This window comes from Euwallacea similis, chromosome 6 (genome assembly GCF_039881205.1).
Source record: "Euwallacea similis isolate ESF13 chromosome 6, ESF131.1, whole genome shotgun sequence".
Taxonomy (NCBI): Eukaryota; Metazoa; Arthropoda; class Insecta; order Coleoptera; family Curculionidae; genus Euwallacea; species Euwallacea similis.
In genome coordinates this window covers 5870169-5892786 of record NC_089614.1, presented here as the reverse complement: position 1 = coordinate 5892786, position 22618 = coordinate 5870169, and the positions used below count along the sequence as shown (strand labels likewise).

The 22618-nt window shown below is 34.8% G+C and overlaps 2 protein-coding genes across 14 annotated transcripts; one reads left to right on the top strand and one right to left on the bottom strand.

The window, feature by feature from the left end:
• Positions 1 to 91: 91 nt before the first annotated feature.
• ens (ensconsin) lies at positions 92 to 19489 on the bottom strand. Of its 11 annotated transcripts, none has more exons than XR_010752202.1 (9): positions 13920 to 14261; positions 5963 to 6478; positions 5504 to 5644; positions 4359 to 4652; positions 2973 to 3369; positions 1927 to 2686; positions 1690 to 1871; positions 1247 to 1342; positions 92 to 1193 (listed from the first exon to the last, which is right to left on the bottom strand). XR_010752202.1 is itself a non-coding variant. In XM_066391468.1 (9 exons), exons 1-9 carry the CDS (start codon positions 14074 to 14076, stop codon positions 1186 to 1188), a joined length of 2565 nt encoding a protein of 854 aa, XP_066247565.1. In that variant the 5' UTR covers positions 14077 to 14256; the 3' UTR covers positions 92 to 1185. The 11 variants fall into 11 exon arrangements, 8 of the variants coding, with proteins under 8 accessions (XP_066247565.1, XP_066247566.1, XP_066247564.1 ...); XR_010752201.1 differs by having other exon boundaries at positions 1252 to 1342; XM_066391468.1 differs by having other exon boundaries at positions 92 to 1204; positions 1252 to 1350; positions 13920 to 14256.
• On the top strand, positions 9017 to 22529 carry Naam (Nicotinamide amidase). Of its 3 annotated transcripts, none has more exons than XM_066391497.1 (7): positions 9017 to 9144; positions 21148 to 21244; positions 21299 to 21485; positions 21538 to 21634; positions 21684 to 21955; positions 22012 to 22180; positions 22275 to 22529. In XM_066391497.1, exons 2-7 carry the CDS (start codon positions 21210 to 21212, stop codon positions 22523 to 22525), a joined length of 1011 nt encoding a protein of 336 aa, XP_066247594.1. In that variant the 5' UTR covers positions 9017 to 9144; positions 21148 to 21209; the 3' UTR covers positions 22526 to 22529. The 3 variants fall into 3 exon arrangements, with proteins under 3 accessions (XP_066247594.1, XP_066247595.1, XP_066247593.1); XM_066391498.1 differs by lacking the exon at positions 9017 to 9144 and adding an exon at positions 20947 to 21088 and having other exon boundaries at positions 21690 to 21955; XM_066391496.1 differs by lacking the exon at positions 9017 to 9144 and adding an exon at positions 20947 to 21088.
• The last annotated feature ends 89 nt before the right edge of the window (positions 22530 to 22618 follow it).

The following is a 22618-nucleotide window of genomic DNA, read 5'->3' as shown; positions in this document are numbered from 1 at the left end:
CTCCTACTCGCTGTTTCAGGCGAGAAGCACAGAAAACAGGAAATCCAGCTGTCGCGCGTGTGGGTTTATGAATGAATTAAAACTCATATGATACAATTCATAAATAAATTTTACATTTATTAAGCACTTTTTAACAAGCAATGAAGGACTGTAAATTTCACGCATATAAAGGTTACAATAATTTAAGATATGAACCTATAATTGCCTCACGGTAAATTTTATTACAATTATATAAATATTACTCATGACAAATTACAAGAAAATTATTGATTTTTAACTAAATAGTTTTATTATTAATTAGTATAGTCTGTCACAGTCAATGTCAAATTTTTCTAGTAACTATGGAAAAACTAATTAAGTGCTTGAACGATTTCGACAATTAATTGATCACATCGAATCTCTATAAATGTTTACAGATTTGCCGAACAAGTTTAATCAATGCCCAAACGCTATCCAGAAATGTTCGGAAATTTAAAGAACTAAAGACGTAAAAAATTACCTTTTTTTCCAAAATTATGAAGATGTTTGCCACTTAAAATTATACAAAATGCAAACTTTCATAGAGTAAAACATGTCGGTTACTACACTGTCATATGGGACAGCACATAGTATATTAGATAACATTATACAACAATTTTAACATACAAGATGACTAGTATAGACCGAGTTGTTAATAAAAGTATTGGAAGATGATATTCTGGCAAAAAAAGGTGCTATGGTTTGACGTTTTAAAACCCCCTTTTACGTACTATCTAACAATTTTGTCCCAGAACCTACCCAGTACTATTAACAAATATAAAACGAATTTAGGGTTTGCATTAAAGTCAATCAGCTGTTTTTTAGCCAGAATGGACCTTGTCCCTGTCTCAGTCGAATTTAATCAATCTATAACATATTACGATATTAATGTAAAAACAAGTTGCCGTTTTATAAATAATTACTCTATCACTTGAATATACAACCGTCTCCATTATCAATGCATAACACGCATAAAAATACAAAAAATGACCTAACTAAAATTCCACAGCGTCAATTAATACACCGGTTTAAAAATGAAACAAGAAATGTGGCTTGATAACGCACCGCCAACTCTGTGAGACATTTAAATAAATTACGTAATACGTTAGGACAAGGGCGAAATGTGGTAAATGATCTTAGGTGGCGCATTCCGAGCTCAGCTCACATCTAAGAATCTGAAAAACACCTGGAATCAATCTTTAACTATTATTATTGTATACCAGGTTACCGTACTGCTGACTCGAGGTCTGCCAAGTGCTGTTTGAGTTTAACGAATCCGCATTTAATGTGTCGGCTACTGTGTTGGCATTCTTTACACTTTCATCTGGAATTCTATAAATCTCTATTTTATCATCTTTTTTCCCTATAATTTTGTCTTGAACTATGCAAAACTCTGATAAAGCTAAACAAACTTCTCGAAATATTTCATTACTATAATTGAAAGTGAACCTGATACCGATACTTTATAGGTATTATTAGAGAAAATGAAAAGCAAAGTTTTGCACAATTGCTTTAAGAAAGAACCTCGTGGAGGATATAATGGACGGAACAATCCTACAAAATCTAAAAGAACCTAGTGTTTTCAGTCGAATCGCAAAGGAATAATCTCATCGCTTATTCACAAGTTAGTGGGGCCTAGCACCTAGGATTTAACTGTCCAGCGATACATACATATTGTCAACAATCCCCACATCAATGTCCTTGCCGTTTTTAGTAGCAGCGCTATCTGTTCCGTTCTCTTGCTTGGCGGTTCCGTTCAGTTTGTTCTCATTTACTTTATTTTCTACGTTCAGTTCATTTTCGTTTACTTGCTGCTTCTCTTCGGACGCATTCTCATTCTTATCTTGAGAGTTCTGGTACAAATAAATAACTGTTATGATATTGTGATGAAAAATACTGCAATCTTACCTGCTGAGATGCTAAATTGGCATTAGCTTTCCCCCTAGTTCTCTTCATAATCATTTCAACCCTTCTCCTACGTTCTTCCCTTTCTTTCTCCTCATTTTCCAGTTTCTTCTGGAGTTCAGCCTTCTGCCTCTCAGCTTCCTCTTTAGCTTTTTTATCAGCTTCTTCTTTGAGTAGTTTCTGCCTTTGTTCTTCCTCTCTCCTAAGACGCTCTTCCTCCTCCCGTTTCTGCGCCTCTCTAATTGCTTCTTGCAACCTTTCCTGTTCAGACTGTCTCTGCATTTCAGCAAGCATCCTTGCTTGCTCTTCTTCCTTCTGTTGTCTTTCGAGTTCAGCTTGCTGCTCGGCCTCAAATCTTTGCCTTTCTAGCTCCGCTTGCCTCTCAGTTTCTTCCCTTATTAACCTTCGCTTCACTGCTATGGCGGCTTTAGCCTCTTCTTCGGTTGTAATTCGTGGCTTAGACATGGATGTTGACATGTCATTTGATTCAACAGATTCTTGCTTGTTTTCTGTGAGCACTGTTGTAGATTGCATTAAAATCTCGGTTGGTGGAGCCACTAAAACCTCGGCAGAATGGGCGTTGGACGATTCTTCCGAGGCATTTCTTTCAGCGTTAATGAAGTTTTGGACAAAGTTGTCTTCACGGACGGTTGCTTGAATTTGTGACTGAGGTGGAGGCGTTGTTTCGATTAATTTGGGTTCCTGGGGCTGAGGAACTTCTTGCTCCTCTACTTGAAATATCACTGCTGATGCTGTTGCTTCCCTAAAAGAGACCAAACTTGTACTGTTTTTTTGCTTTATAAAAGTACTAAGTGTAGTATTCTCTATCTTGCCTACAAGTATATTGGTAAATTTTATTCATTGTTGCATTATGACAGAATTAATGCACCTATTTTTATTTATTTCAATAATTTGATAATGATTGTCATTATTTTATAAGCTACTAACTTTTTGTAGCATTTTCCATTTTTACTTTCATCTTTTATTTTTAAATAAATGTTTCTCGTGAAGACTTTTCTGAATTAAGAACATTAAATTAAGCAACTTACTTATTTTCAGTAACTGCAGGTGGAGGTGGAGGAGTTGCTTCCTTGATTAGCACTGGCTCAGGCTTGATCTCTTTTTCGGGAGCTGATTTAGTAGCTTCCTTTTTATCAACCGCAACAACTTTAGGGGCTGTTTCCTCTGCGGGTGATTTGGCAGGCCTGATTTTTGGAATTTTCTCGATCTTTTCCGACGTGTTTGTCTTAGATAAAGGTTTCCGGGCCTTGGGGATCGGCGGCTTTTCTCCCGTGGCAGTTTTTGCGTCGTGTGTAACCCCAGTAACAGCAATGCTAGCGGGGCGAGGCCTGCGAGGGGCGCTTGAGATGCGATGCCTAACATTCACTGAACTCGTAACGCTGTTTGTGCTCTGGTGGCTCATAGAGCTGCTCGGCCTAGATGAGGCTATAAAACAAATATCAGTCAGTTAAACTAATAAAATTTCAATTGTAAAAATACTTCTCACCAATGGGATTAAATTAGTAATTTTACTAACCAATAACAGAAAACTGGCTGTACCCAAGCACTTCATATTATCATTTCTAAGCGTTGTAGTTCGCAGTCTTTTATTTCATTTGAAAGCTACATGACCGAATACATAGTGTTCAAGTGTTTTAGGCAATCACGTTACGAATGTGGTTGAATATGTGGTCGGGTTCGAAGAGATGCATTTTATATGCAGTAGTGCCTTAAATCAAGAATTACAAGGACAGACATTTTTAGATTTTAAACATTTTCACAACAGACTTTTACTCTTAAAGAAAGTCACAAAAATGTGAATAATTAGAGCCGCTCCACTTTCCCAATTATGCCAGGAAAATAGCATATAACTTTTCCCATGTACTCATAGTATAATTGGAACACACTGTATTGGTAAATAAAGCCTACTTCTGACCTCTGATATCGAAACTATGATGTGCAAGTGCAAGTGTACCTACTTGGATCTAGACCCATATCTCACGACACACCAATACCTACTCTCAGAACTGGCATATACACCCAACACCACAAAAAAATATGTTAAAAGCTTCACAAATTATCAGATGTAGGATTTCAAAAGCAAAGGTTTTGTTAAAAGAATTAGGATTATATCATGATGATTGTTACCTTGGTAGACCACTTCTTTACAACGAAATGGATTAATAAGTGACAATTACACATTATTTAGGAATGCGGAAGTATGCCTGGCAAAAGTACAAATACAAGAGAAGGTTCAAATTCTAAATCTACTTTTTTTGCTGATTACTCGTGCATCAAATTTGAACCCCTCTCAATTATTTTGCAAGGTTCGTAACATTAAGGAGACCTAAACCCCTGGCCCAAAAGGAATGATGGAAGAGCAACAATATTAGAACCACCGTCTAGGACGACAATAGGAAGCAAGCTGAGCGTACCCTCACTGGTACTAGTCGACTGCTGGGCCAACAGCAACCTCTGCTGTCTTAATTGAGTAGCCCGGTTCACCCTAGGTGGGGCTATAGGCCCATCTGGACTCAGTTGGTGCATACTGCGACTATCCGCCTTGTTAAGAGGTTTTCGGGGAGATAACTTGATGCCCACATGAGCTAAATGACTCATGCTACGAGTCACCGAGCTTTTGGGGGCCATACTGGATTCATTTAAGGCCGGCAATATTGGTTTCCTTGGCTTAGCCAGTTGGTCTAAGCGAGACATTGAATAGGCCCTACCTGTGGTTTTAGTTCTTGTTACAATGCTTAAAATGGCAAAATGCTCCACGCGTTCCAAGGCTGATATGGCTATGCAGTTGAGTATTCACACAGGCAGTTTAAAGTATTTTTTTCAATTTTGTGATGAGATTTATGGTCAACTTTAAAACTAAATTTATCTTAAGTAAATCAATTAATTTCTTTGGAGGTTATATACATTACTCAAAGACCAATGGAACTATCTTGACATATCTGAACGATTTTAAAAAACTGTAAACAAATAAGATAGAAACCAAATTCTGGAGTTTGCATTATGAGGTTCACAATGCCAAAACTTCCCACGTTTTAGTCAAATTTAGCTTTTGTGGTTTTATCTCGTTACTTCAAAAAAATTCCGGGTATAAAAGTGGAAAACCCTGAAATATATCAAATTTGAATCCAAATGTTGAATTTTGTGGATCTATTTGGCTAGAGATAAAAAATATTGAAATTCTAGCAAAAAAAACTTTTCTTTTTGAATTATGAATGCGATTTCCTGACGATATTAAAATTCACATTGCCAGAAAATAAAAATGTTGAGTTTTTCTTGGATATTTATATAACTAATGATATTTATTTTAATCTTGAAAAATCGTTTTAGGCAAATCTAGTTTCAAAGTTGACCTTCAATTTCGTTTCTAATGCTTCAATTGTTGCTTAATTACAATATTTACTCGAAACCGCCTAGCAGAAACTCTCTCTCTCTCTCATTTAGTCATTGAAAGCATTCCAATAAACGACCAGTAAACAAAAACAGCACTCAAATCCAATCACACCACAATACGAAGAACGGTTATTTTATCCAGTCAAAAGCCTTAGAGTGATCACAGTACCTGGGGAGTGGTTGAGAGACTTGCGTGATGTGGACGAATGGAAAGAGGAGTCTCTCGAGGGTATCGTCGGGACTAAGTCGGTCCTGCGCCTGCCCAAGTAGCCACTCACGCACCCTGCCGGTGTCGTCGGACTTGTCAAACCTAAAAAGTGACCGCTAGGAATGTCCTGTAAAGCTAAGGATGACCTAATGTTTAAACCAAAATATACAAGTTCAGATGTTCTTGATGCTGCAAGCATTAAACTAAGTTTGGCAGTATAAAATTTACTAAGTTCTTTCTGGAAATAATAAATTTGTGGAGCTTTTAAAGGTAAACAAAATAGAACTGTGGTTTGCAGCCCTCGTGTGCAGTCGTGAAACGTCTTTCATGCAAAAAAAAAACAGACCGCACAACAAATATCTACTTAAGACATTGACTAAAACATTTTTTAAAATGTAATGTAAGAAAAATAGTACTTACTTTCCCCAGCTCTTTCCAGCCCACCTGCTGAAGTAGCTCTCTTTTTGCTTCCCATATCCAGATCTCTTTCGCTCTGCCTTCTGGTCAGATTGCTCCCAGCTGAGGTAGTCGTGGTGATATTTTGTGTGGAAGTAGCTCTTCGCTGCCCCCAAAACGACACACTTAAATCTGTAGGATCCAGCATGCGAGGTGTCGAAGACCCAAAGGCGAACACAATACTGCTCCGTTCATTTTTCCTTTTTGACTCTATTCTTGCTTCCCTTTCGTAATTTCTTCTGATGATCGACTCCAACCGATCTCGTTCTGCTTCATTTATAGCACGTTTCCTTTCTTCAACTTGATGTCTCCTAGTATCATCCTTCACCCGCATTTCATCCAACCGCTTTCTTCTTTCCTGTTCTTTTTGCTCTTTAAATCGTTGTGCAGCCAACGCTTGTGTTTTAATTTCCTCCAGTTTCTTCTGGCGTTCTTCATTCTGACGTTCTTTGAGGGAGCGCAGCCTTGCTTCTTTATCAACTGGAATTGTTGAAACAATTGTGAAAATTTTTTGCTAACGTTAATGTGATAAAAAACATGCAAGATTTGAATTTTCGTTTCGACACCCCCTCTACAACTTTACAGATTCAAGCCGCGGAAAAAATTTTAAGAACAAGTTTTGTATAATTTTATCTCTAAAAAATTTGTTTACCAAAGAAGCATGTGCTTAATACGACGTGGCACTGAGATTTATGCTGAAAATCAACGATCCGACGATCTTGTATGGGACAAAAAATATCAATAAAGAAATTACATATTTTTTAAATGATTTCTTCAAATAAGTTCAAAATAAAATAAAAATAATTTGAACAAATATAGGATTTTCTCGATTATTTCCAGCACAAGTCGGAATTTTCCAAATTTTTAACCATGGTTTTGTTCAACATAAAAATGCCTAAATCTGTTCCAATTTAACCGAGTTTGTATATCTTACGATTTTTTGACGAATTCATTCACATTAGAATATTAGAAACACTACCCTAACAGAAAAATTTGGAACTTAAGAGGTTAGCATTAGAAAAGTTAAAATATATTATGACTTACTTACATTTGGATTTTTATAATATTTAACTAAGTTTATTCCTTAGAAATGCGTTAGAGCTATATGATGAAAATTCACGCGTAACATTTTTAGATGAAAGTTTGAAAATGCAAAGACTTACTCTTAAAACTGATGTCTTACTCTTGTGCTTTTTACCAGAGATCCTACCCTAAGCGAAAGTAAAAGTATGCAAACACATATCTACTGAATAGAATATTTTTTGAAATTAAAAAGAAGAGCCTTTTCATTTTTAAGGAACAATATACAGGGTGTATCAAAAAAATACAATTACACCACTTTTACATTTCCTTCCTACAACTTACCGATATAGCTGGCGGGGGTGTCAAAACAAAAGTGAAAACTCTGTACAAATATACGTGGAAAATAGAAGCAAAAAGATCATGTTGATAGGGCGACTGATTGCGTTAACACTGCTTTAGGGACAAAACAAAGACACTAAGTTTATTGAACTGCGCTTGAAACAGTAATGCGGCTCCTATTTTTAACGACAAGAAATAAAAACCGAAGACATTTTCCTTTATTTGCTTTCAAACTCGCTTCCAGCAGCTTACTATCGGCTGCGTGGACGTGTTTCCGGAATTCGCTATTGGACAAGTTTAAAATGCCTTTTGGAGGGATTTTCAACCAATTAAGATATTTACGATATTAAAAGATTATATATTAAGACGCAATGAAACGTAATTTTTCACACGATTTTTTAAAATTTGTAACTCAGGGAAAAATATTTCCTGCCAATACTATTTTGCCCGTTTTTGGACTAATTCCTTTTCTATAAGTACCAAAATGACCATCATGATCCTGCAAAAATTGAGGACATACTGCAGCAGTAACAAAACGGTAAAAAATTCAAAGAAAAATGTTTATGAAGGGGCTTCATTTTGTTAGATCTTATTTCTGTTCCTTCTTTACATAACGATAAAAACTATATAAAAAAAAGACAGGAACGTCTTGAATTAATTTGAAAGCTTATCATAGGTGGTAATTTACGACGATTTTTATAGCCGTTGATGATTCGGTTCAATTGTTAGTAAATTACGTGAAAGGGTGAATGACTAAATCAGAGTCATGTTGAAAACGTCTTTTCTTTAAGCTAACACGGTGATATTATTGAAGAAGTCTACAAAAAAGATTTAAGAAATAACGAGATTTTTACATTTAGAAACACATGTAAGTTGTAATAAGTGTATTTGGATTTTGCATCATGTCAAGCCATGCTGCAATCAGACGTAACTGACGGCATTATCTGTAGGTCTTTATAGCATTTACGCGTCTGCAATAGTGTCAGCTGCAACACCTGGACAAATGAATGACACAGTGTCGTCATTTACGCATTTAAGAAAATTTCACCAGGAAAGACATAGCATTATAGATTATGTTGCTAGTTATATTGTGTTTTTTTTTCACTCTAGGCAATGCTTAAATTATCATTTCTCCAAAACGCAGAACAGTGAAATTTACCAAAATTCCGCACATAAAAACCCTTGAAATCTCCACAAAAAATTCAATGTCTTGAGAAGCAAATCAATTTTCAAGCTTTAAATCAATTGAAACCAAATTTATTCATTTGTGACGCCTACAATATTACCCAATGATTTCTATTTTAAAGCGAAATTAAACTTCCAAGAAGAATTGAAGGCACAACATATATAGCCCAATAAAATGTTATTTATTTAAGAGGACAGGTGATAAAGTATCAACATATCAGAATTTAATTAACAAAGGATCTGAAGCACGCACCCATGTAAAAGGCTTAAACCACAATACTGGTTTACATGTTTTAGTGTTCGACAATATTCTAATTCAACCTCCAACGCTGCCACTGCCTATTAATAATAAAACAAAGCTTATAATCTATTGACGCAAATAGAAAAGGATAGATTATCCTTATATGGGTACACTACGACTCCATATCTATAGCTTGCTTGCCTCTATATTAATCGAACATATTACAGCAATAGGCAGTATGTAATTTAAAAATACACGTTTTACGTAATCTTTTTCTTGAACATTCCACGCATACGTTGCAATGTAAAGGTCGGCAATATTGCATTTCTTGCGGAATAACGAAAGCGAGTTAGCAAAGGTAAGTTACGTCCTCCTCACTAAAAAGTTATAACTAAAAACTCATCAATAAAGCAATGTCAGTTTTTTGCAAGTTTTTGCAATTCGAATGACTTTGGAATGTTCGGTACCATTATTATAAAGGATAAAGTCGTATGCTAATGAGTGACTAACAAATACAATTGTAAGACAAAGGTGAATTGAAAACTGTTGCCTATGTTGGCAATTGAAGTGGTACCACGACCAATCGCCTTAGTGAACCATAACCGAGTTTCACTAGTTATGTGTGGTATAGGGAAAAAACGCGTTCCTGCAAAATTGCATTTTCAATAGATGGAAGTACCGATTGTAATGGATAAGCGTGGCGTAATTACTTTAAATTGGGTTTGAAATTGAAATTGTATTTTCACAACTGCTATTAAGTGTGCACTAAGTGATGGTCCACATACCAAAACATACCTAATAATTAATTTAAGAAAATTGGTGGAGTGCCAAAACGCACTTCCTGCCAAAATTTATGGCAAACAACAGTCATTATTATAATACGATTTAATTACTTTCGTTAATTGGTTTTTTGGAGATGAAATGCAAGTGTGTCACCGAAGTTTTTTTACAATATCGCGAGAGAATAAGCTATATGAAAGTTCGCGGTATGACGCTGTGCTCCAATTGCTCCAAGAAAACGTTTTTATTACTTTATATATTATTTCCGTTGTATTCCCAAACAGCAATTTCTGCCCATTAGATTTATAAATAACCGTAAATTATATTTTTATTAATGTTATTGCACTATTCACAGGTGTAAGTGCTTTAGGACTTAAGAATAATTCATCACGAACATGTTTAAGAGCGTAAGAACGTACATATCAACAATAGTAATTACGTTAGATAAATGAAAACATCCAATTAAAAAAAAAAAAATTATCCTTGAGAAACAAATAGAGGTACACTTACATGTAATGCATAAACTCTTCATTTAAATATACCGATTTCGCTAAAAAATTTACAGACGGATTTCATTCGCTAAATATAGTTATGACAAAACTATTTTGAATACATTAAAATAAGTGTTGGATAAAATCAATATTGGGGGGAAGTCACATGTAAAAGTATATTTCATTTCTTACATAACAACATAGATAGCTACACATTTCATCTTGGCCTCAAATGTGAGGTTTTGCGAAGAAAAGAGTTTATATCGAAATTCAAGCGAAATATCTGTGTATGCCCTAAAAGTGGTCTTTTACGCAAGTACCTCAAAAACTGATGATGCTGCAAATATAATTCGACGCCCTAAATGAAAAGAGAAAAATTTAAGCTATTCAAGTACTCATCAAGAAATATTTCACAGGGACATTTAATAGGCGTTAAACGACGCTGACGAAAAATATTATATATTTATAATTATTAGGTGTACAACTTTGCTTCCGCCGTTTTTGAATAGATGTATGTAGCGGTAAGTAATGATCGAAATAAATAACCCCATGTGGGCATGCAGGAGCCTTGGGCACCTGTTAACATAACCTCATAAAAATATTAGTCTATTTGTGTCTTCATCATAAAGTTATTCGCAATTGAAAATGTCAGTGTACGAGCCAAATTCTCGTCATTTGCGGGAGGTTTTACTTTTCTGCTTCAATATGAAGAAATCTGCTGCTGAGGCTCATCGAATGCTCTCAGATACTTATGGGGAAGCCACTATTAGTGAAAGGACATGTCGTGAGTGGTTTCAGCGCTTCAAGAACGGTGATTTTCACGTCGAAGACCAACATAGCGGTGGAAGAAAGAAGATTTTCCAAGATGCGAACTTGGAAGCATTACTTGACGAAAACTCGTGTCAAAGTCAACAAGAATTGGCACAATCATTGGGAGTGACTCAACAAACAATCTCAAAACGCCTCAAAGACATGGGAATGATTCAGAAGCAAGGATATTGGGTGCCGTACGAGTTGAAACCAAGAGATATTGACAGGCGTCTGTTCGCTTGTGAACAGTTGCTTGCAAGGCAAAGACGGAAGGGATTTCTGCATCGTATTGTGACTGGGGACGAGAAATGGGTTCATTACGATAATCCCAAACGCAAAAAGACTTGGGGATATCCCGGCCATGCTTCCACGTCGACGGCCAAACCGTCTATTCATGGTTCCAAAATCATGCTCTGTATTTGGTGGGATCAACTCGGCGTAATATATTATGAGCTGTTACAACCAACTGAAACAATCACAGGTGCTCTTTATCGAACCCAATTAATGCGTTTGAGCCGAGCATTGAAAAAGAAACGGCTGCAATACAACGAGAGACATGATAAAGTGATTTTGCAGCACGATAATGCTCGACCCCATGTTGCGCAAGTGGTCAAGAAATACTTGGAAACATTGAAATGGGAAGTCCTACCCCACCCGCCATATTCTCCTGACCTAGCTCCTTCTGATTATCACTTGTTTCGATCCATGGCACATGGGCTAGCTGACCAACACTTCCGGTCTTATGAAGAAGTAAGAAATTGGATAGAATCGTGGATTGCTTCAAAAGATGTCCAATTTTTTCAACACGGGATTCGTATGCTGCCCGAAAGATGGGAGAAAGTAGTGGCCAGCGATGGACAATACTTTGGATCCTAAAGGTATAATTAGTTTTTTACAATAAAATCGCGAAATTCGGAAAAAAAACGGCGGAAGCAAAGTTGTACACCTAATATATAAATTATATATTAATAATATTATATAATTTATCACAGAGTCCTACTAATCGAATCGGAATTAACTATTTTAGATCCGAAGCGTTGTAAAATTTATAGTTATGATACATTGATTCAAAAAATGGTCACTTTTTTTATTTAACCGATTTGGTAGCTTTTGCCTGTTCAAATATGGCACCCTATGTTTCACCCTTTACATCACGATGACGATGTGTATTCCGTGACATACAGTGTCGCATAGAAATGTGTCCATTGATTACGAAAAAACTTGCAGATTTGCTTCTGTATGAAAGATCATGGGAGCAACGCAACTTAAATATTTTCAAGATTTATAACGGTTATACTAGAAATACAAGCCAACTTTCTGATTGTAAATAAAATTTCCTATATATAGGGTGTTTCTTAATAACGTGTAATTGTTCAGGGTCTAATTCCTCAAGTCATTTAATCAAGAAAAATTCATATGAACAAAATAGGTCGACGATCTAGAAGTAAAAGGAAGCCTACATACACCTATAAATTACTTCCTTTTATGCCAGGGATACCCTATAGATATTATGTTGGAACACATCCTGCAATGTATTACCACGTAACTTTTAGCTCAAAAGATCAAATAATATTATGAAGAAGTTCGTGTTAATAATGATGATGTCTTAGTGTTAGATAAAGATAATTGAGGCTATAATGACAAAACAAATTAAAGATGATTCCATGCCTAATTTAATCACTAAATAAGTCTTTGCAAAGTAACTAGAGATATTTTTTTTTTTAGATTTTATTTTTATGAATTTTGTAATTTGCAGTGGATTAATAAAAAAATCCATTTATAGCTGATAACTAAGTAATGTACTAATAAATATGCGAAAAGATCTTAAACACACACACATCATCTATTAAACCGAGACCAGAAGGTTTCCACCTATACAGCAATAGCCTCAAGATATTAGTTAACCTTACAGGCACTTAAAAAATTGGCCCAGAAACGATTTATTATGTTAATTATCTTTCATACATGCTACGTTACTAAATCTTATCGAGTACCTATAGTAATGCAAAATTGCATTGTAAAATAAGGAAGAAACCAAGCAGAACAATTTCCTTATTTGAAAGAAACTCGAGTTTACAGGGTAGTATGACCATATGAAAAATGCATGATTGGTACCTGAGAAAATCCATTTATCATAATATTAATCAGATATGAAAATCTGGTACAGAAGCTGATAATAACAGGAAATTGCCTATTGGGTCGCTTATCTTCAGCAAACTTCAAGAAATCTGATAGAACTTGATATTAGAATTTAATGAATTTGTGAACGCAGTAACCGAATATGTAGAGTAGGTGTCCACTACTCGTATGTGGGCTAGTGCTTATATTGATAGCCTATAGACGACCTTATGATTTGTTTTGTTTATTTTATTGAGAAACGGACATGCTCATAACGTATTTTAATGAGGATGAGAAAATAATCTCATTTTGGCACTGTACACATGTATTGGTCTTAATTTGAGACTTAAACCTAACTCAACAAAATGTTTCAATAATTTTGGTACACATAACACTAATTAACGAAACTTTTAATTATTTAGTGACGAGGTTCCTTGTAGTATTCATTTCAATATCACTTTCCATCGTCACAAAAGAAAGTTCAAGATCACAATATTAACACCAAACTAGTATACACATCCTGCACTTACTCAAGTGCGGAAATTCCAATGATAAGCATGGTACGATAGTTGCATACGACTACGACTTCAGTAACATGACTAACATTTGTTCCTTAAAAACAAAAGCGTTAACTAATTATAATTTGTAATTATAATTGGGTATAGACACTTGACACGCACCGAGGTTACCACCATAAATCCTAATTCCTTCTAGAAGGAAACCTGTTGAAATGCGCGATATTAAGTGTAATTAATTACTGAAACTAGGATGACTTAGTCATTGTTAGAACAAGTACGAGTGAAAGGGACTTTTTATGCTACTTATCACTGTTGATATGCGTTCTGAGCTCTAACCATAGTAAAGAAGTGAGAACTAACAAAAACGAACTCAGACCAATTGAGTAGCAAAACGTGGTGCACCCTCTTTTACATACCTACATGATCTATATGTCTGGAACCACCCTTATCCCGGTCGTACTGTCTCACTTTAAGCACGTCACTTTTTGATACATTTTCTTGAGAAAGGGTTTTAACCAAAATGCTACGGATGCAGTTGATGTGTTCACTAATTTCGTTGTGGTACCTCATCATCCCTCACTGGGAACCGTTCGGCAAACCGAGCGAATACTGAGTGTTCCGACATTCGATCTACAACAATTACTCAACGCGACTGAGGAATATTTGTTTATCGACGGTTGTTGCGGTTCATAGATAAAACACGATCAAAACATTTGAACAAAGCTGCGCGGTTTTGATTCATTGTTGCATCAATGAGTGACCCTGATGGTCATCTACATTTTCTTTTTGATTTTTTCGATTTCCGCGCACAAGCTTTGATGCACAACTGGACGGCAAGCAGGCGCGATATGATTCACATTCTCTTAATCACCTTCCGTGCCATTATAAACTGTTAAACGAGTGTTGCTCAAGAAGGGAGGTCGCTAGCCAAACAAACCCTCGATTACTGAACTTCGAGCTTCAATGTGGCTAATAAACCGGAACGTCTTTTCAATGGGATAATAGTTTGAAATATATTTACAGCCCGTATCTAATAGTTAACTATCGCCGATGAATAAGGGGTTAATAGATGGGGCTGACGCAGTGTAAATTCCCCTAAGTAGTAACTAGAGTTTTATTGGTTCAAGGAATATATATATATATATATATATATATAGATAAGATTCCCATTAATGCGCGACGAGATAAAATAGATTCTACACCTAATAAAGAGATTTAGTAGTTTGCGTTGTGAAGTTAAACAAACGGGCTAACTCGCGACAAGCAATGGAGTTTAACCTACTAGCTGTGGCAGAAATTGATTGACCTCAATTAGAAATTGTTATGGATTAAATATAATGTCTCTTTTTTAAGAAAATTACATTTTCTCATGCTTTCGAAGAGACTTTAAAGCAATTGGTTGTTAGGTAAATGTAGTAGGCGCTCCTCTAAACTAAAGCAAATGCTTCGTTGGTATAATTGATACTCCACGTATTCCTTATGTATACATTTGCACAACTTAATTTTTAAAAATTAGGGAGCTCCCAAGTAAAAACGTTAAAAAAAAATCAGGAACTCTGTATCCGCTATGTTCTGGTAACGAAACGATTGCCGACCTATGCGTATAAGACGTTCTACATAAAATTAGAAAGTTGACATTTACTTCTGGTATAATCGGAAGTATCGTCATGTAGACAATTTTTTAGTTATATTCTGGGTTGTATTGCCTTTGTCAACTTTCATATAAGCTAGATTTCTAGTTATGGGTACGTAATTTCATAATCCACGGATCTAGTCCATTTTCCAACACTGACTTAAAAAAAAATTAAATACTACCTGTCTGGTAAAAACGTTTTAATGAAATACAAACTTGGTTTTTTCCAGCATATCAGACTTAATATGATTTGCACCTCACATGTATTATAACTATAAACTTTACAACGTCTCAGCTTTCCAAAGTGTCTCATTATCATTTTTAACTGTATAGTACGACACTGAACTGCATGCATGTGTTCTTTTGGCAAAAATGGCGTATTAAAAGTTAAAAAAAAAAACTTTATCCCCATTTAATCGACGTCGTTAGTCTTAGCGTTTCAATGATAGCACTAGTGGAACTACTCAAATAAGCATACTGCCAACTCTGCTACAAACAGCAGAAAACACAAGACTCTCTATAGATTTACTTTTATAGATTTTTTCAGAATTTTATAAACAAATTCCAATAAATGGCAACAAAACATTGTGCTTTTGTTTAAAATAATCATAGCAGCGCAAGTCGCATTTCACGTCTTCAAAGTAACCAGTGTTGCCAAACTTTCAGATATGATTTTTAGTTTAGGGACTTTTGTGCAAGTTGGATTTGTGATTTACTTGTTATTTAAAAAAATCCAAGATAGATATAGACATATAGAATGTTCTATATAAAGCAATTTATACAAAACTATGAGGACGTTAGAGGACTGTTAGAAGCTTGGCTAGAAGTTTAAAGACCTAGAAGCTCTGGAAACGCCATTTGAGTGACAGTTTTTGATACCAAAAATCGCCGGATTTCGTAAAATTTACTTAAATTAATGATCTAGATATAATTGATGAATTTTAAAAATAACAGTTATATTTTCTTGTCATAATTTGAAAAACTCCGTGTTTGGTTAACAACCATCTAACAATAAACCATTTGTTGTCAGTGATACTTGTAAGCTTCTAGGTATCTAATATTAAATCAAAACACTAAAACTGGGAAAACAATTTGAATTGTCAACTGAAACGGGGATACTATTGGTCTAATCAAATTTCATCTTTCTGGTCTTAAAATCTCTGAAACCACATTTTGCAAATAATCACAATGGAAATATGGTCTGTCTGATAAACCCATAACAGGAACACCTTCAGTACATTTTAATCCTTTTGGAATTGTTGTGAATTCAAATTTTGACAGTCGTAATGCAAATAATTGCATTACTGTTTATTAGCACTGAATTGATTTTAAAACATTTACAGTAAAAAAAATCAGGGAACTAGTCAACATCTTCAAAACGACCATCAAATACCTCAGCGGTCTGATCTCAACATTTCTAGCAAGGTCAACCGTCCAAGGTAACTGTTTTAGGTGGTCTCGTGCTATGACGAATGATTATGAGAATTTGCATGTTAAAACAAAGAAGAATATTAGTGAGATGACATAGTTAAACTGTATCTAGACAGGGGAAATTTATTGAAGTTAAATGTTCAGCTCATATGATCAAAGGATGTAAACAGATAGAAATTACTTGAGCAAACATTTAAACGAAAAGTAAGTCCCAGGTCGACTATAGCCTACACTGGCCGAAGGCAATCTATCATGCATGGGTGAGGCATTTAATTAATACACAGCCTTTGGACTTACAAACTCGCACATATTCCGCATTATTCCTATGTTTTTCTATTTGTGGAAACTACTTATTCTGCGTGCGAATTAACATCAAGAAGTATTTAGGTCAATGTGGTGGATCCACCCAAAACATTCTGGAGTATGAGTGAAAAAAATCAATGGAGCTATAGTGCACTAATAAAGGCGGTATGTTAGAGATCACCTTAATAGGGCGCGTTGAGCTGTACGTAAAACGAATTAAAAAACATGCAAAATACTTTCACTCTCATTTTAAGACGGTCAATGGTTAATAATTGTTATTGAAATACGTATCTTATAAAATAATATCTCACCATCGTGCTCTACACTATAACTAGAAAAATGTAGAGGATGACAATCTGAAAATTATAAAGAACATTAATAAAGGTATAGAAACAATAATTATGAGGAATTCGCATTATACCCAAAGCAATTCAAAAATACCATTTTAGCCATGCTTCGCTGCAACTGAGACAATTTTAAATATATTTAGCAGGAGAATCCCAATATAGAGTATAGAATCAAAATAACACAGACAAATTCTTGGCGTGTGCAGAGGTTCGGCCACCTTCTTGAACACTGGATAAAATCTTTAATAGTAAATGGTGCTATGACTCCTAGGTTTTGGTCAATGGTTTTAAATTATTAAATATTCAATGGAGACCACATATGTACATATAGAAGTCTGACAGAGCATAAAAACAGTCTGTGGTAACATACACAGAATTTTTAATTAGCAATGTATTTGCAAAGATTGGATAATTACTTAAGAGCCTTCTTGTATGTTAAAAAATTCAACATTGTTCTTTAAAATACTTTTTTAATGCCCTAATTAATATATGTTTGAAAGTTTTAGTAGCTCTGATGATGTGGGAGAAGTAATATTAATATTAGGTTTTGTTCATCAAAGTAGACTTTCATGAGTTTGGAAATAATTTTATTAGGCCCTCATACTAAAGTGTGGTAATTAATAAGGCCTAGGCTATAAATATAAAGCAGTCAAGCACCCAGATATGCAATCGATTATTTTTGCAAAGAAAGTAGTGTGGAGATTTACACGTTTTTGTATTTATAGAAATGAGTAAAAATGTCAAAAACCACTCAAACAATATTGAAACATAAAAATAGGCCGATATCAAACATCTAGTAGTAGTATGTGGGTACCTAACTGTAGCTTCATGTTATCTGAACCAGCCATAAGACTATTAAGTATGAAATGCAAGACCCTATGTACATACAAAAATCATAATAAATTAGCTATAAATAGTCCCTTAGGAGAAGCACTTAAGTATTTATTTATTTAAGGTTTTTATTGACTAACAATGAAACATGACTCAAATCTAATTGCTAATAATTTACACAATCGCATGTAGGTTCCACAGAAAAACCTCATTACCATTGATATTTAAATTACTAAACCCCACAATGCTCACTGAAATCAAAATTATGTATTTGAACTTTGCTGACATCATTACACACACCCTGGAAATATTGACCTGTAAGTCCACTCTTTAATGACTTAGTTAATGAAAAAAAAAATGTTAAAAGTTACCGGATCCTAGTGGTCAAAGCATTGATGTAAACTATCTCTAGAGAATAAGGAAAATTTATGTAAATATTGTGTTAAACTGGTTTGCCTTTCTACTTGCCAAAAATACCTTTTCAGTGAGATTTGGGTGAAGTATTTTTGATAAGATAAAACAGAACATGAACTCTGGTTTTTAACAATTTTTGCATACTGGTTAAGAGTAAATATCAGGCTCTATTTTTATGCATTATGATTAAGATTTTTATTCAAGGCATTTATTGGATCACCGGCTTAAATGAGAACATTCTAGAAGGGATAATTAGTCACATCTTAGGCTTTGCTAGTTAAGGTTTTACCCTGACTGTATTTCTAGATACAATTAGATATTTCACTGGAATAACAAGATAACTGAGACCAAAATAAACCATAATACATATGTGTAGCTTTGAAAGGATCACAAAGCTTAATACAATCACTTGATATGAGATAATTGTTATCAAATGTACCTTGTTTTAACTGTGTTTTTTTAGTGCTCTATTATGAGAGTAGTGATGCAGTGCAGGGAGTTAACTTTACTGGGGAGCCAGGATTATCCAAAGAAATGATAACGTTCTGAGGTGTAACATTGAAAGAAATTAGTTTAAGGAGAGGCAGTGACTGTAAAGGAATGGGTGTCAAAAAAATGTTGCCTGGTTGTCAATTTACATAGAGAATCCGGTTATTCAATATGCAAGGATTTATTTCTTTGGTGACCAAACGTAACTGACCAATGCAAATCGATTAGAATCTTTTTGAGTGAAATAACATTGAGGAGACCCACAGATGGTGGGCTATTTTAACTTATATAACGTTGCAATTTACCACCTAACTGTATCCCCCAAAGCAGCCGTTTCGTATCGCAAGCAATGCGGAAACACGTAGAAACAATGAATGCATTAGACTAACCTAAATTCTTGGGTTGTTCAGCAATATCTCGAGCATTTTCTGCCATTTTGGCACCACTAAAACTTCTCACTATTCCACCAACCACATATCACAACGAGACCGTACATTTCATATATTTCATTACCAATTTGACAGGCAACATTTGGATGAAATTCCAGGTATTGACACAGATGGCGTACTTGTCTATGCGTCAGTTGAGTTAGAGGTAGGTATGGCTAAAGTGATAGCTTCGTATTTATATCAGCTGGATTAAAAACACGTCATGTAGTCAATGTAGATAATGAATATAATGGATTATATTACTTTAAACCTCGATATTTAAAAAATAAATAAAAGCAAAAACTATTGAATTTAAAAAGTTGATGAAATATGATTTGTTCTTACGAAATCTGAAGATCTGTATACAGCAGCGCAGTAGCACAAGGTGGTTCCAAAGTTGAGAAATTTTTTTACCAACAAATTGGTTTCAACAAACGAGCATTTTTTTGCAAAGCACTTTTCTGAAATATCAGTACTAACGGGAATATAGATGGTTATGATTTATTAAAAAAATGAAAATTTATTAATGTCTGCGAAATTACTTGAGATATTTGAAAGATTGTAAAAGATTTCAAAAGAGCTTTCTGCCTCAGAGCTGAACAGAGAATTGAAACATTATTGGTATTTTTCAAAAAAGCAGTGGCGTGCAAAATTTTCGAAAATATTTATTGATGTAGTAGTACGTGTTCTATTAATGTACTACATGAAAACTCTTTTTTCATTAAAAAATATGCGTCCCCAACATTTATCGATACTTATAAATTTTTCTTCAAATACCTTATACGGTATCGCAGAAATGAATATATTTTTTTGTTTTCAATGAAATTTCAACACTCCATATTACCGTTAGTATTATTATTTTGGAATGTCAGAAGGAAAAAAATACTTATTTTGTAAAATCTTATTAAACAAAAAAAAAACATAAAATTATTTTCAAAAAAGTCTTTAGAACCGTCCTATATAACTTTTAATTTTCGAGAAATGTGTTCACTTTTATATCCATCTTTAGCAATTTTGAAAGAGCTGCTTAAAAAGTTTTGAAATAATTGCGACAGATTTCCAAGACTTCTAAACAATACGGAAAAATCATATACATAAGGGTGAGCTTTTTATCATTTTTGAAACTTCAATCATTTATAAAATTTTGAGGCAGTGAGTTCTCGAAGTCCTTTCGGAGTCCCTAAATCAAGATTCTGATGGTACTTTTAGTTACTTTTAAGGTTCTGAACACCGACAAAATGATGCAATCAGATGCTAGTTTTTAGTTAAACTCGTTACTTAAAATGTTGTGGTGCCATCTCCAAATCAGAAGATCTAATAATAAAGACTCACATTCTACAGATTACTGTATCGAACGGTATTAAATAAGAAAATGGCGAAATGAAGGTAATTCGGAGGCGCCTAATTTAAAATTTAGACAAATTTATAAATTCTTTAAAAGTTATTTTTAGAATTGTTGTTGTTAGTATTCGCCATTCAGCAGGTACCTGAAAAATAATCTCAATTTATATGGTTAGCGAGGTAATTGAACCTAAACATAAATTATCAAAACTACGAGTCACCAATATGTGTGAAATTTTTGTGCACATAATAAATTAAATAAAAAACCAAAAAAGCTCAAAATTAATTGAATACTAGACACACACAGCAAAGAAGACGTGGTAACAAAGCATCGAGGTAGCATATATAATACAACTAAAATTGGACTGGTAATAAAGAATGGTGCCATCTTGTGTCACTCTTTACACGAATTTTCCTACTTTTATAGCGACTAGAATCTATACTATCCAGGTTGCCGTGATTATGGGAGAATTTGCGAGTGTTTAAAAAATGGATGCTTGCTATCAAGCTTTTGATAAAGATGGGTATGTATATTAAATTGTTAGTAAATTATATCACTCTAAAATAAATACTTACAGGGATGGTTATTTGAGCATCGAGGAATTTAGGCTGTTAACTAGAGCCCTCTTCAGGAACGACAGGGGCAAGATTTATCATTTGGAAGATGAGAAACTGAAGGACGTTTTCGCAGTGTTTGATGCTAATGGCGATGGGCATATTGATAAGGATGAATTTGTGTTTTGTTGGAACCACTGGATTAAAATTGTGAGAATACAGTTCAGAAAAGTTTCACATAGTCTCACGTATTTGTCTGCAGATCGTTCGACCTATATCAGCATTTTTGGTAGTAGATGTCCAAAATGACTTTATTTCTGGGACTCTAAATATTAGCAACTGCTCTGCACAGCAAAATGGTTTGAAATAATGCACTTAATTTTTTGATTATTCAGTCACTGTTTCTAGGCCTAGACGTGATAGAGCCAATAAATAAGCTCCTGGAGACGGTGAAATTCGATGCAATTTTCTATTCTCTAGACTGGCACCCAAGCAATCATGTATCTTTCATTGAGAACATAGAAGAGCGAGAGTTAGACCCTAGTAGTCCTGTGACAGCTGAGCATGCTCAGACCTACGACACGGTCGTTTTTAAGGGATCACCACCGCAAAAGCAAAGGTTGTGGCCTCGGCATTGTGTGCAGGACACCTGGGGCTCAGAGCTGCATAAGGACTTGAAAGTAAATTATTCGTCACCATCGTGTCAAGAAATAAGTAAATTTTAGGCGTTTCGTAGGTGATGGAGGATGCTACAAAGGTGTATAAAGGCACAAATCCAGATGTTGATTCTTATTCAGTTTTCTGGGATAATAAAAAGATGACCGACACTACGCTTTGTGCTCAATTGCGCCTGAAAAACGCAACAGATATTTACATTTGCGGATTGGCTTATGACGTATGTGTAGGTAAGTAATCATGTTGATTACCACAGGCAAATTTAATGGTAAGTATTGTTTTTGCTCCGGTAAAATGTTGTATGTTCATGTACACCTAATTTAGGGGCCACTGCTGTGGACGCTTTGGCTATAGGGTACAGGACAATATTGCTGGATGATTGCAGTAGAGGCGTCGATTTAACGGACATAGAAAAGACCAAGAACACAGTGATAACAAACAATGGGGTGATTGTCAATTCTAATCAAGTAAAGGCGATGGTGGAAGGTCGAGATCGTAGGCCTGAATTGGGGTACAAACTAGCCATGGAACTGAAGTCGACACTAAGTGATAGGGAATTTCAAAGCACCGGTTAATGTTGCTGTTATTGTTCATGTTTCTTTTTAAGTGCTAGTGATAGAATAAATGTAGATAGTTATGTAATTTTTAATAGTATTTATAACGTGTTT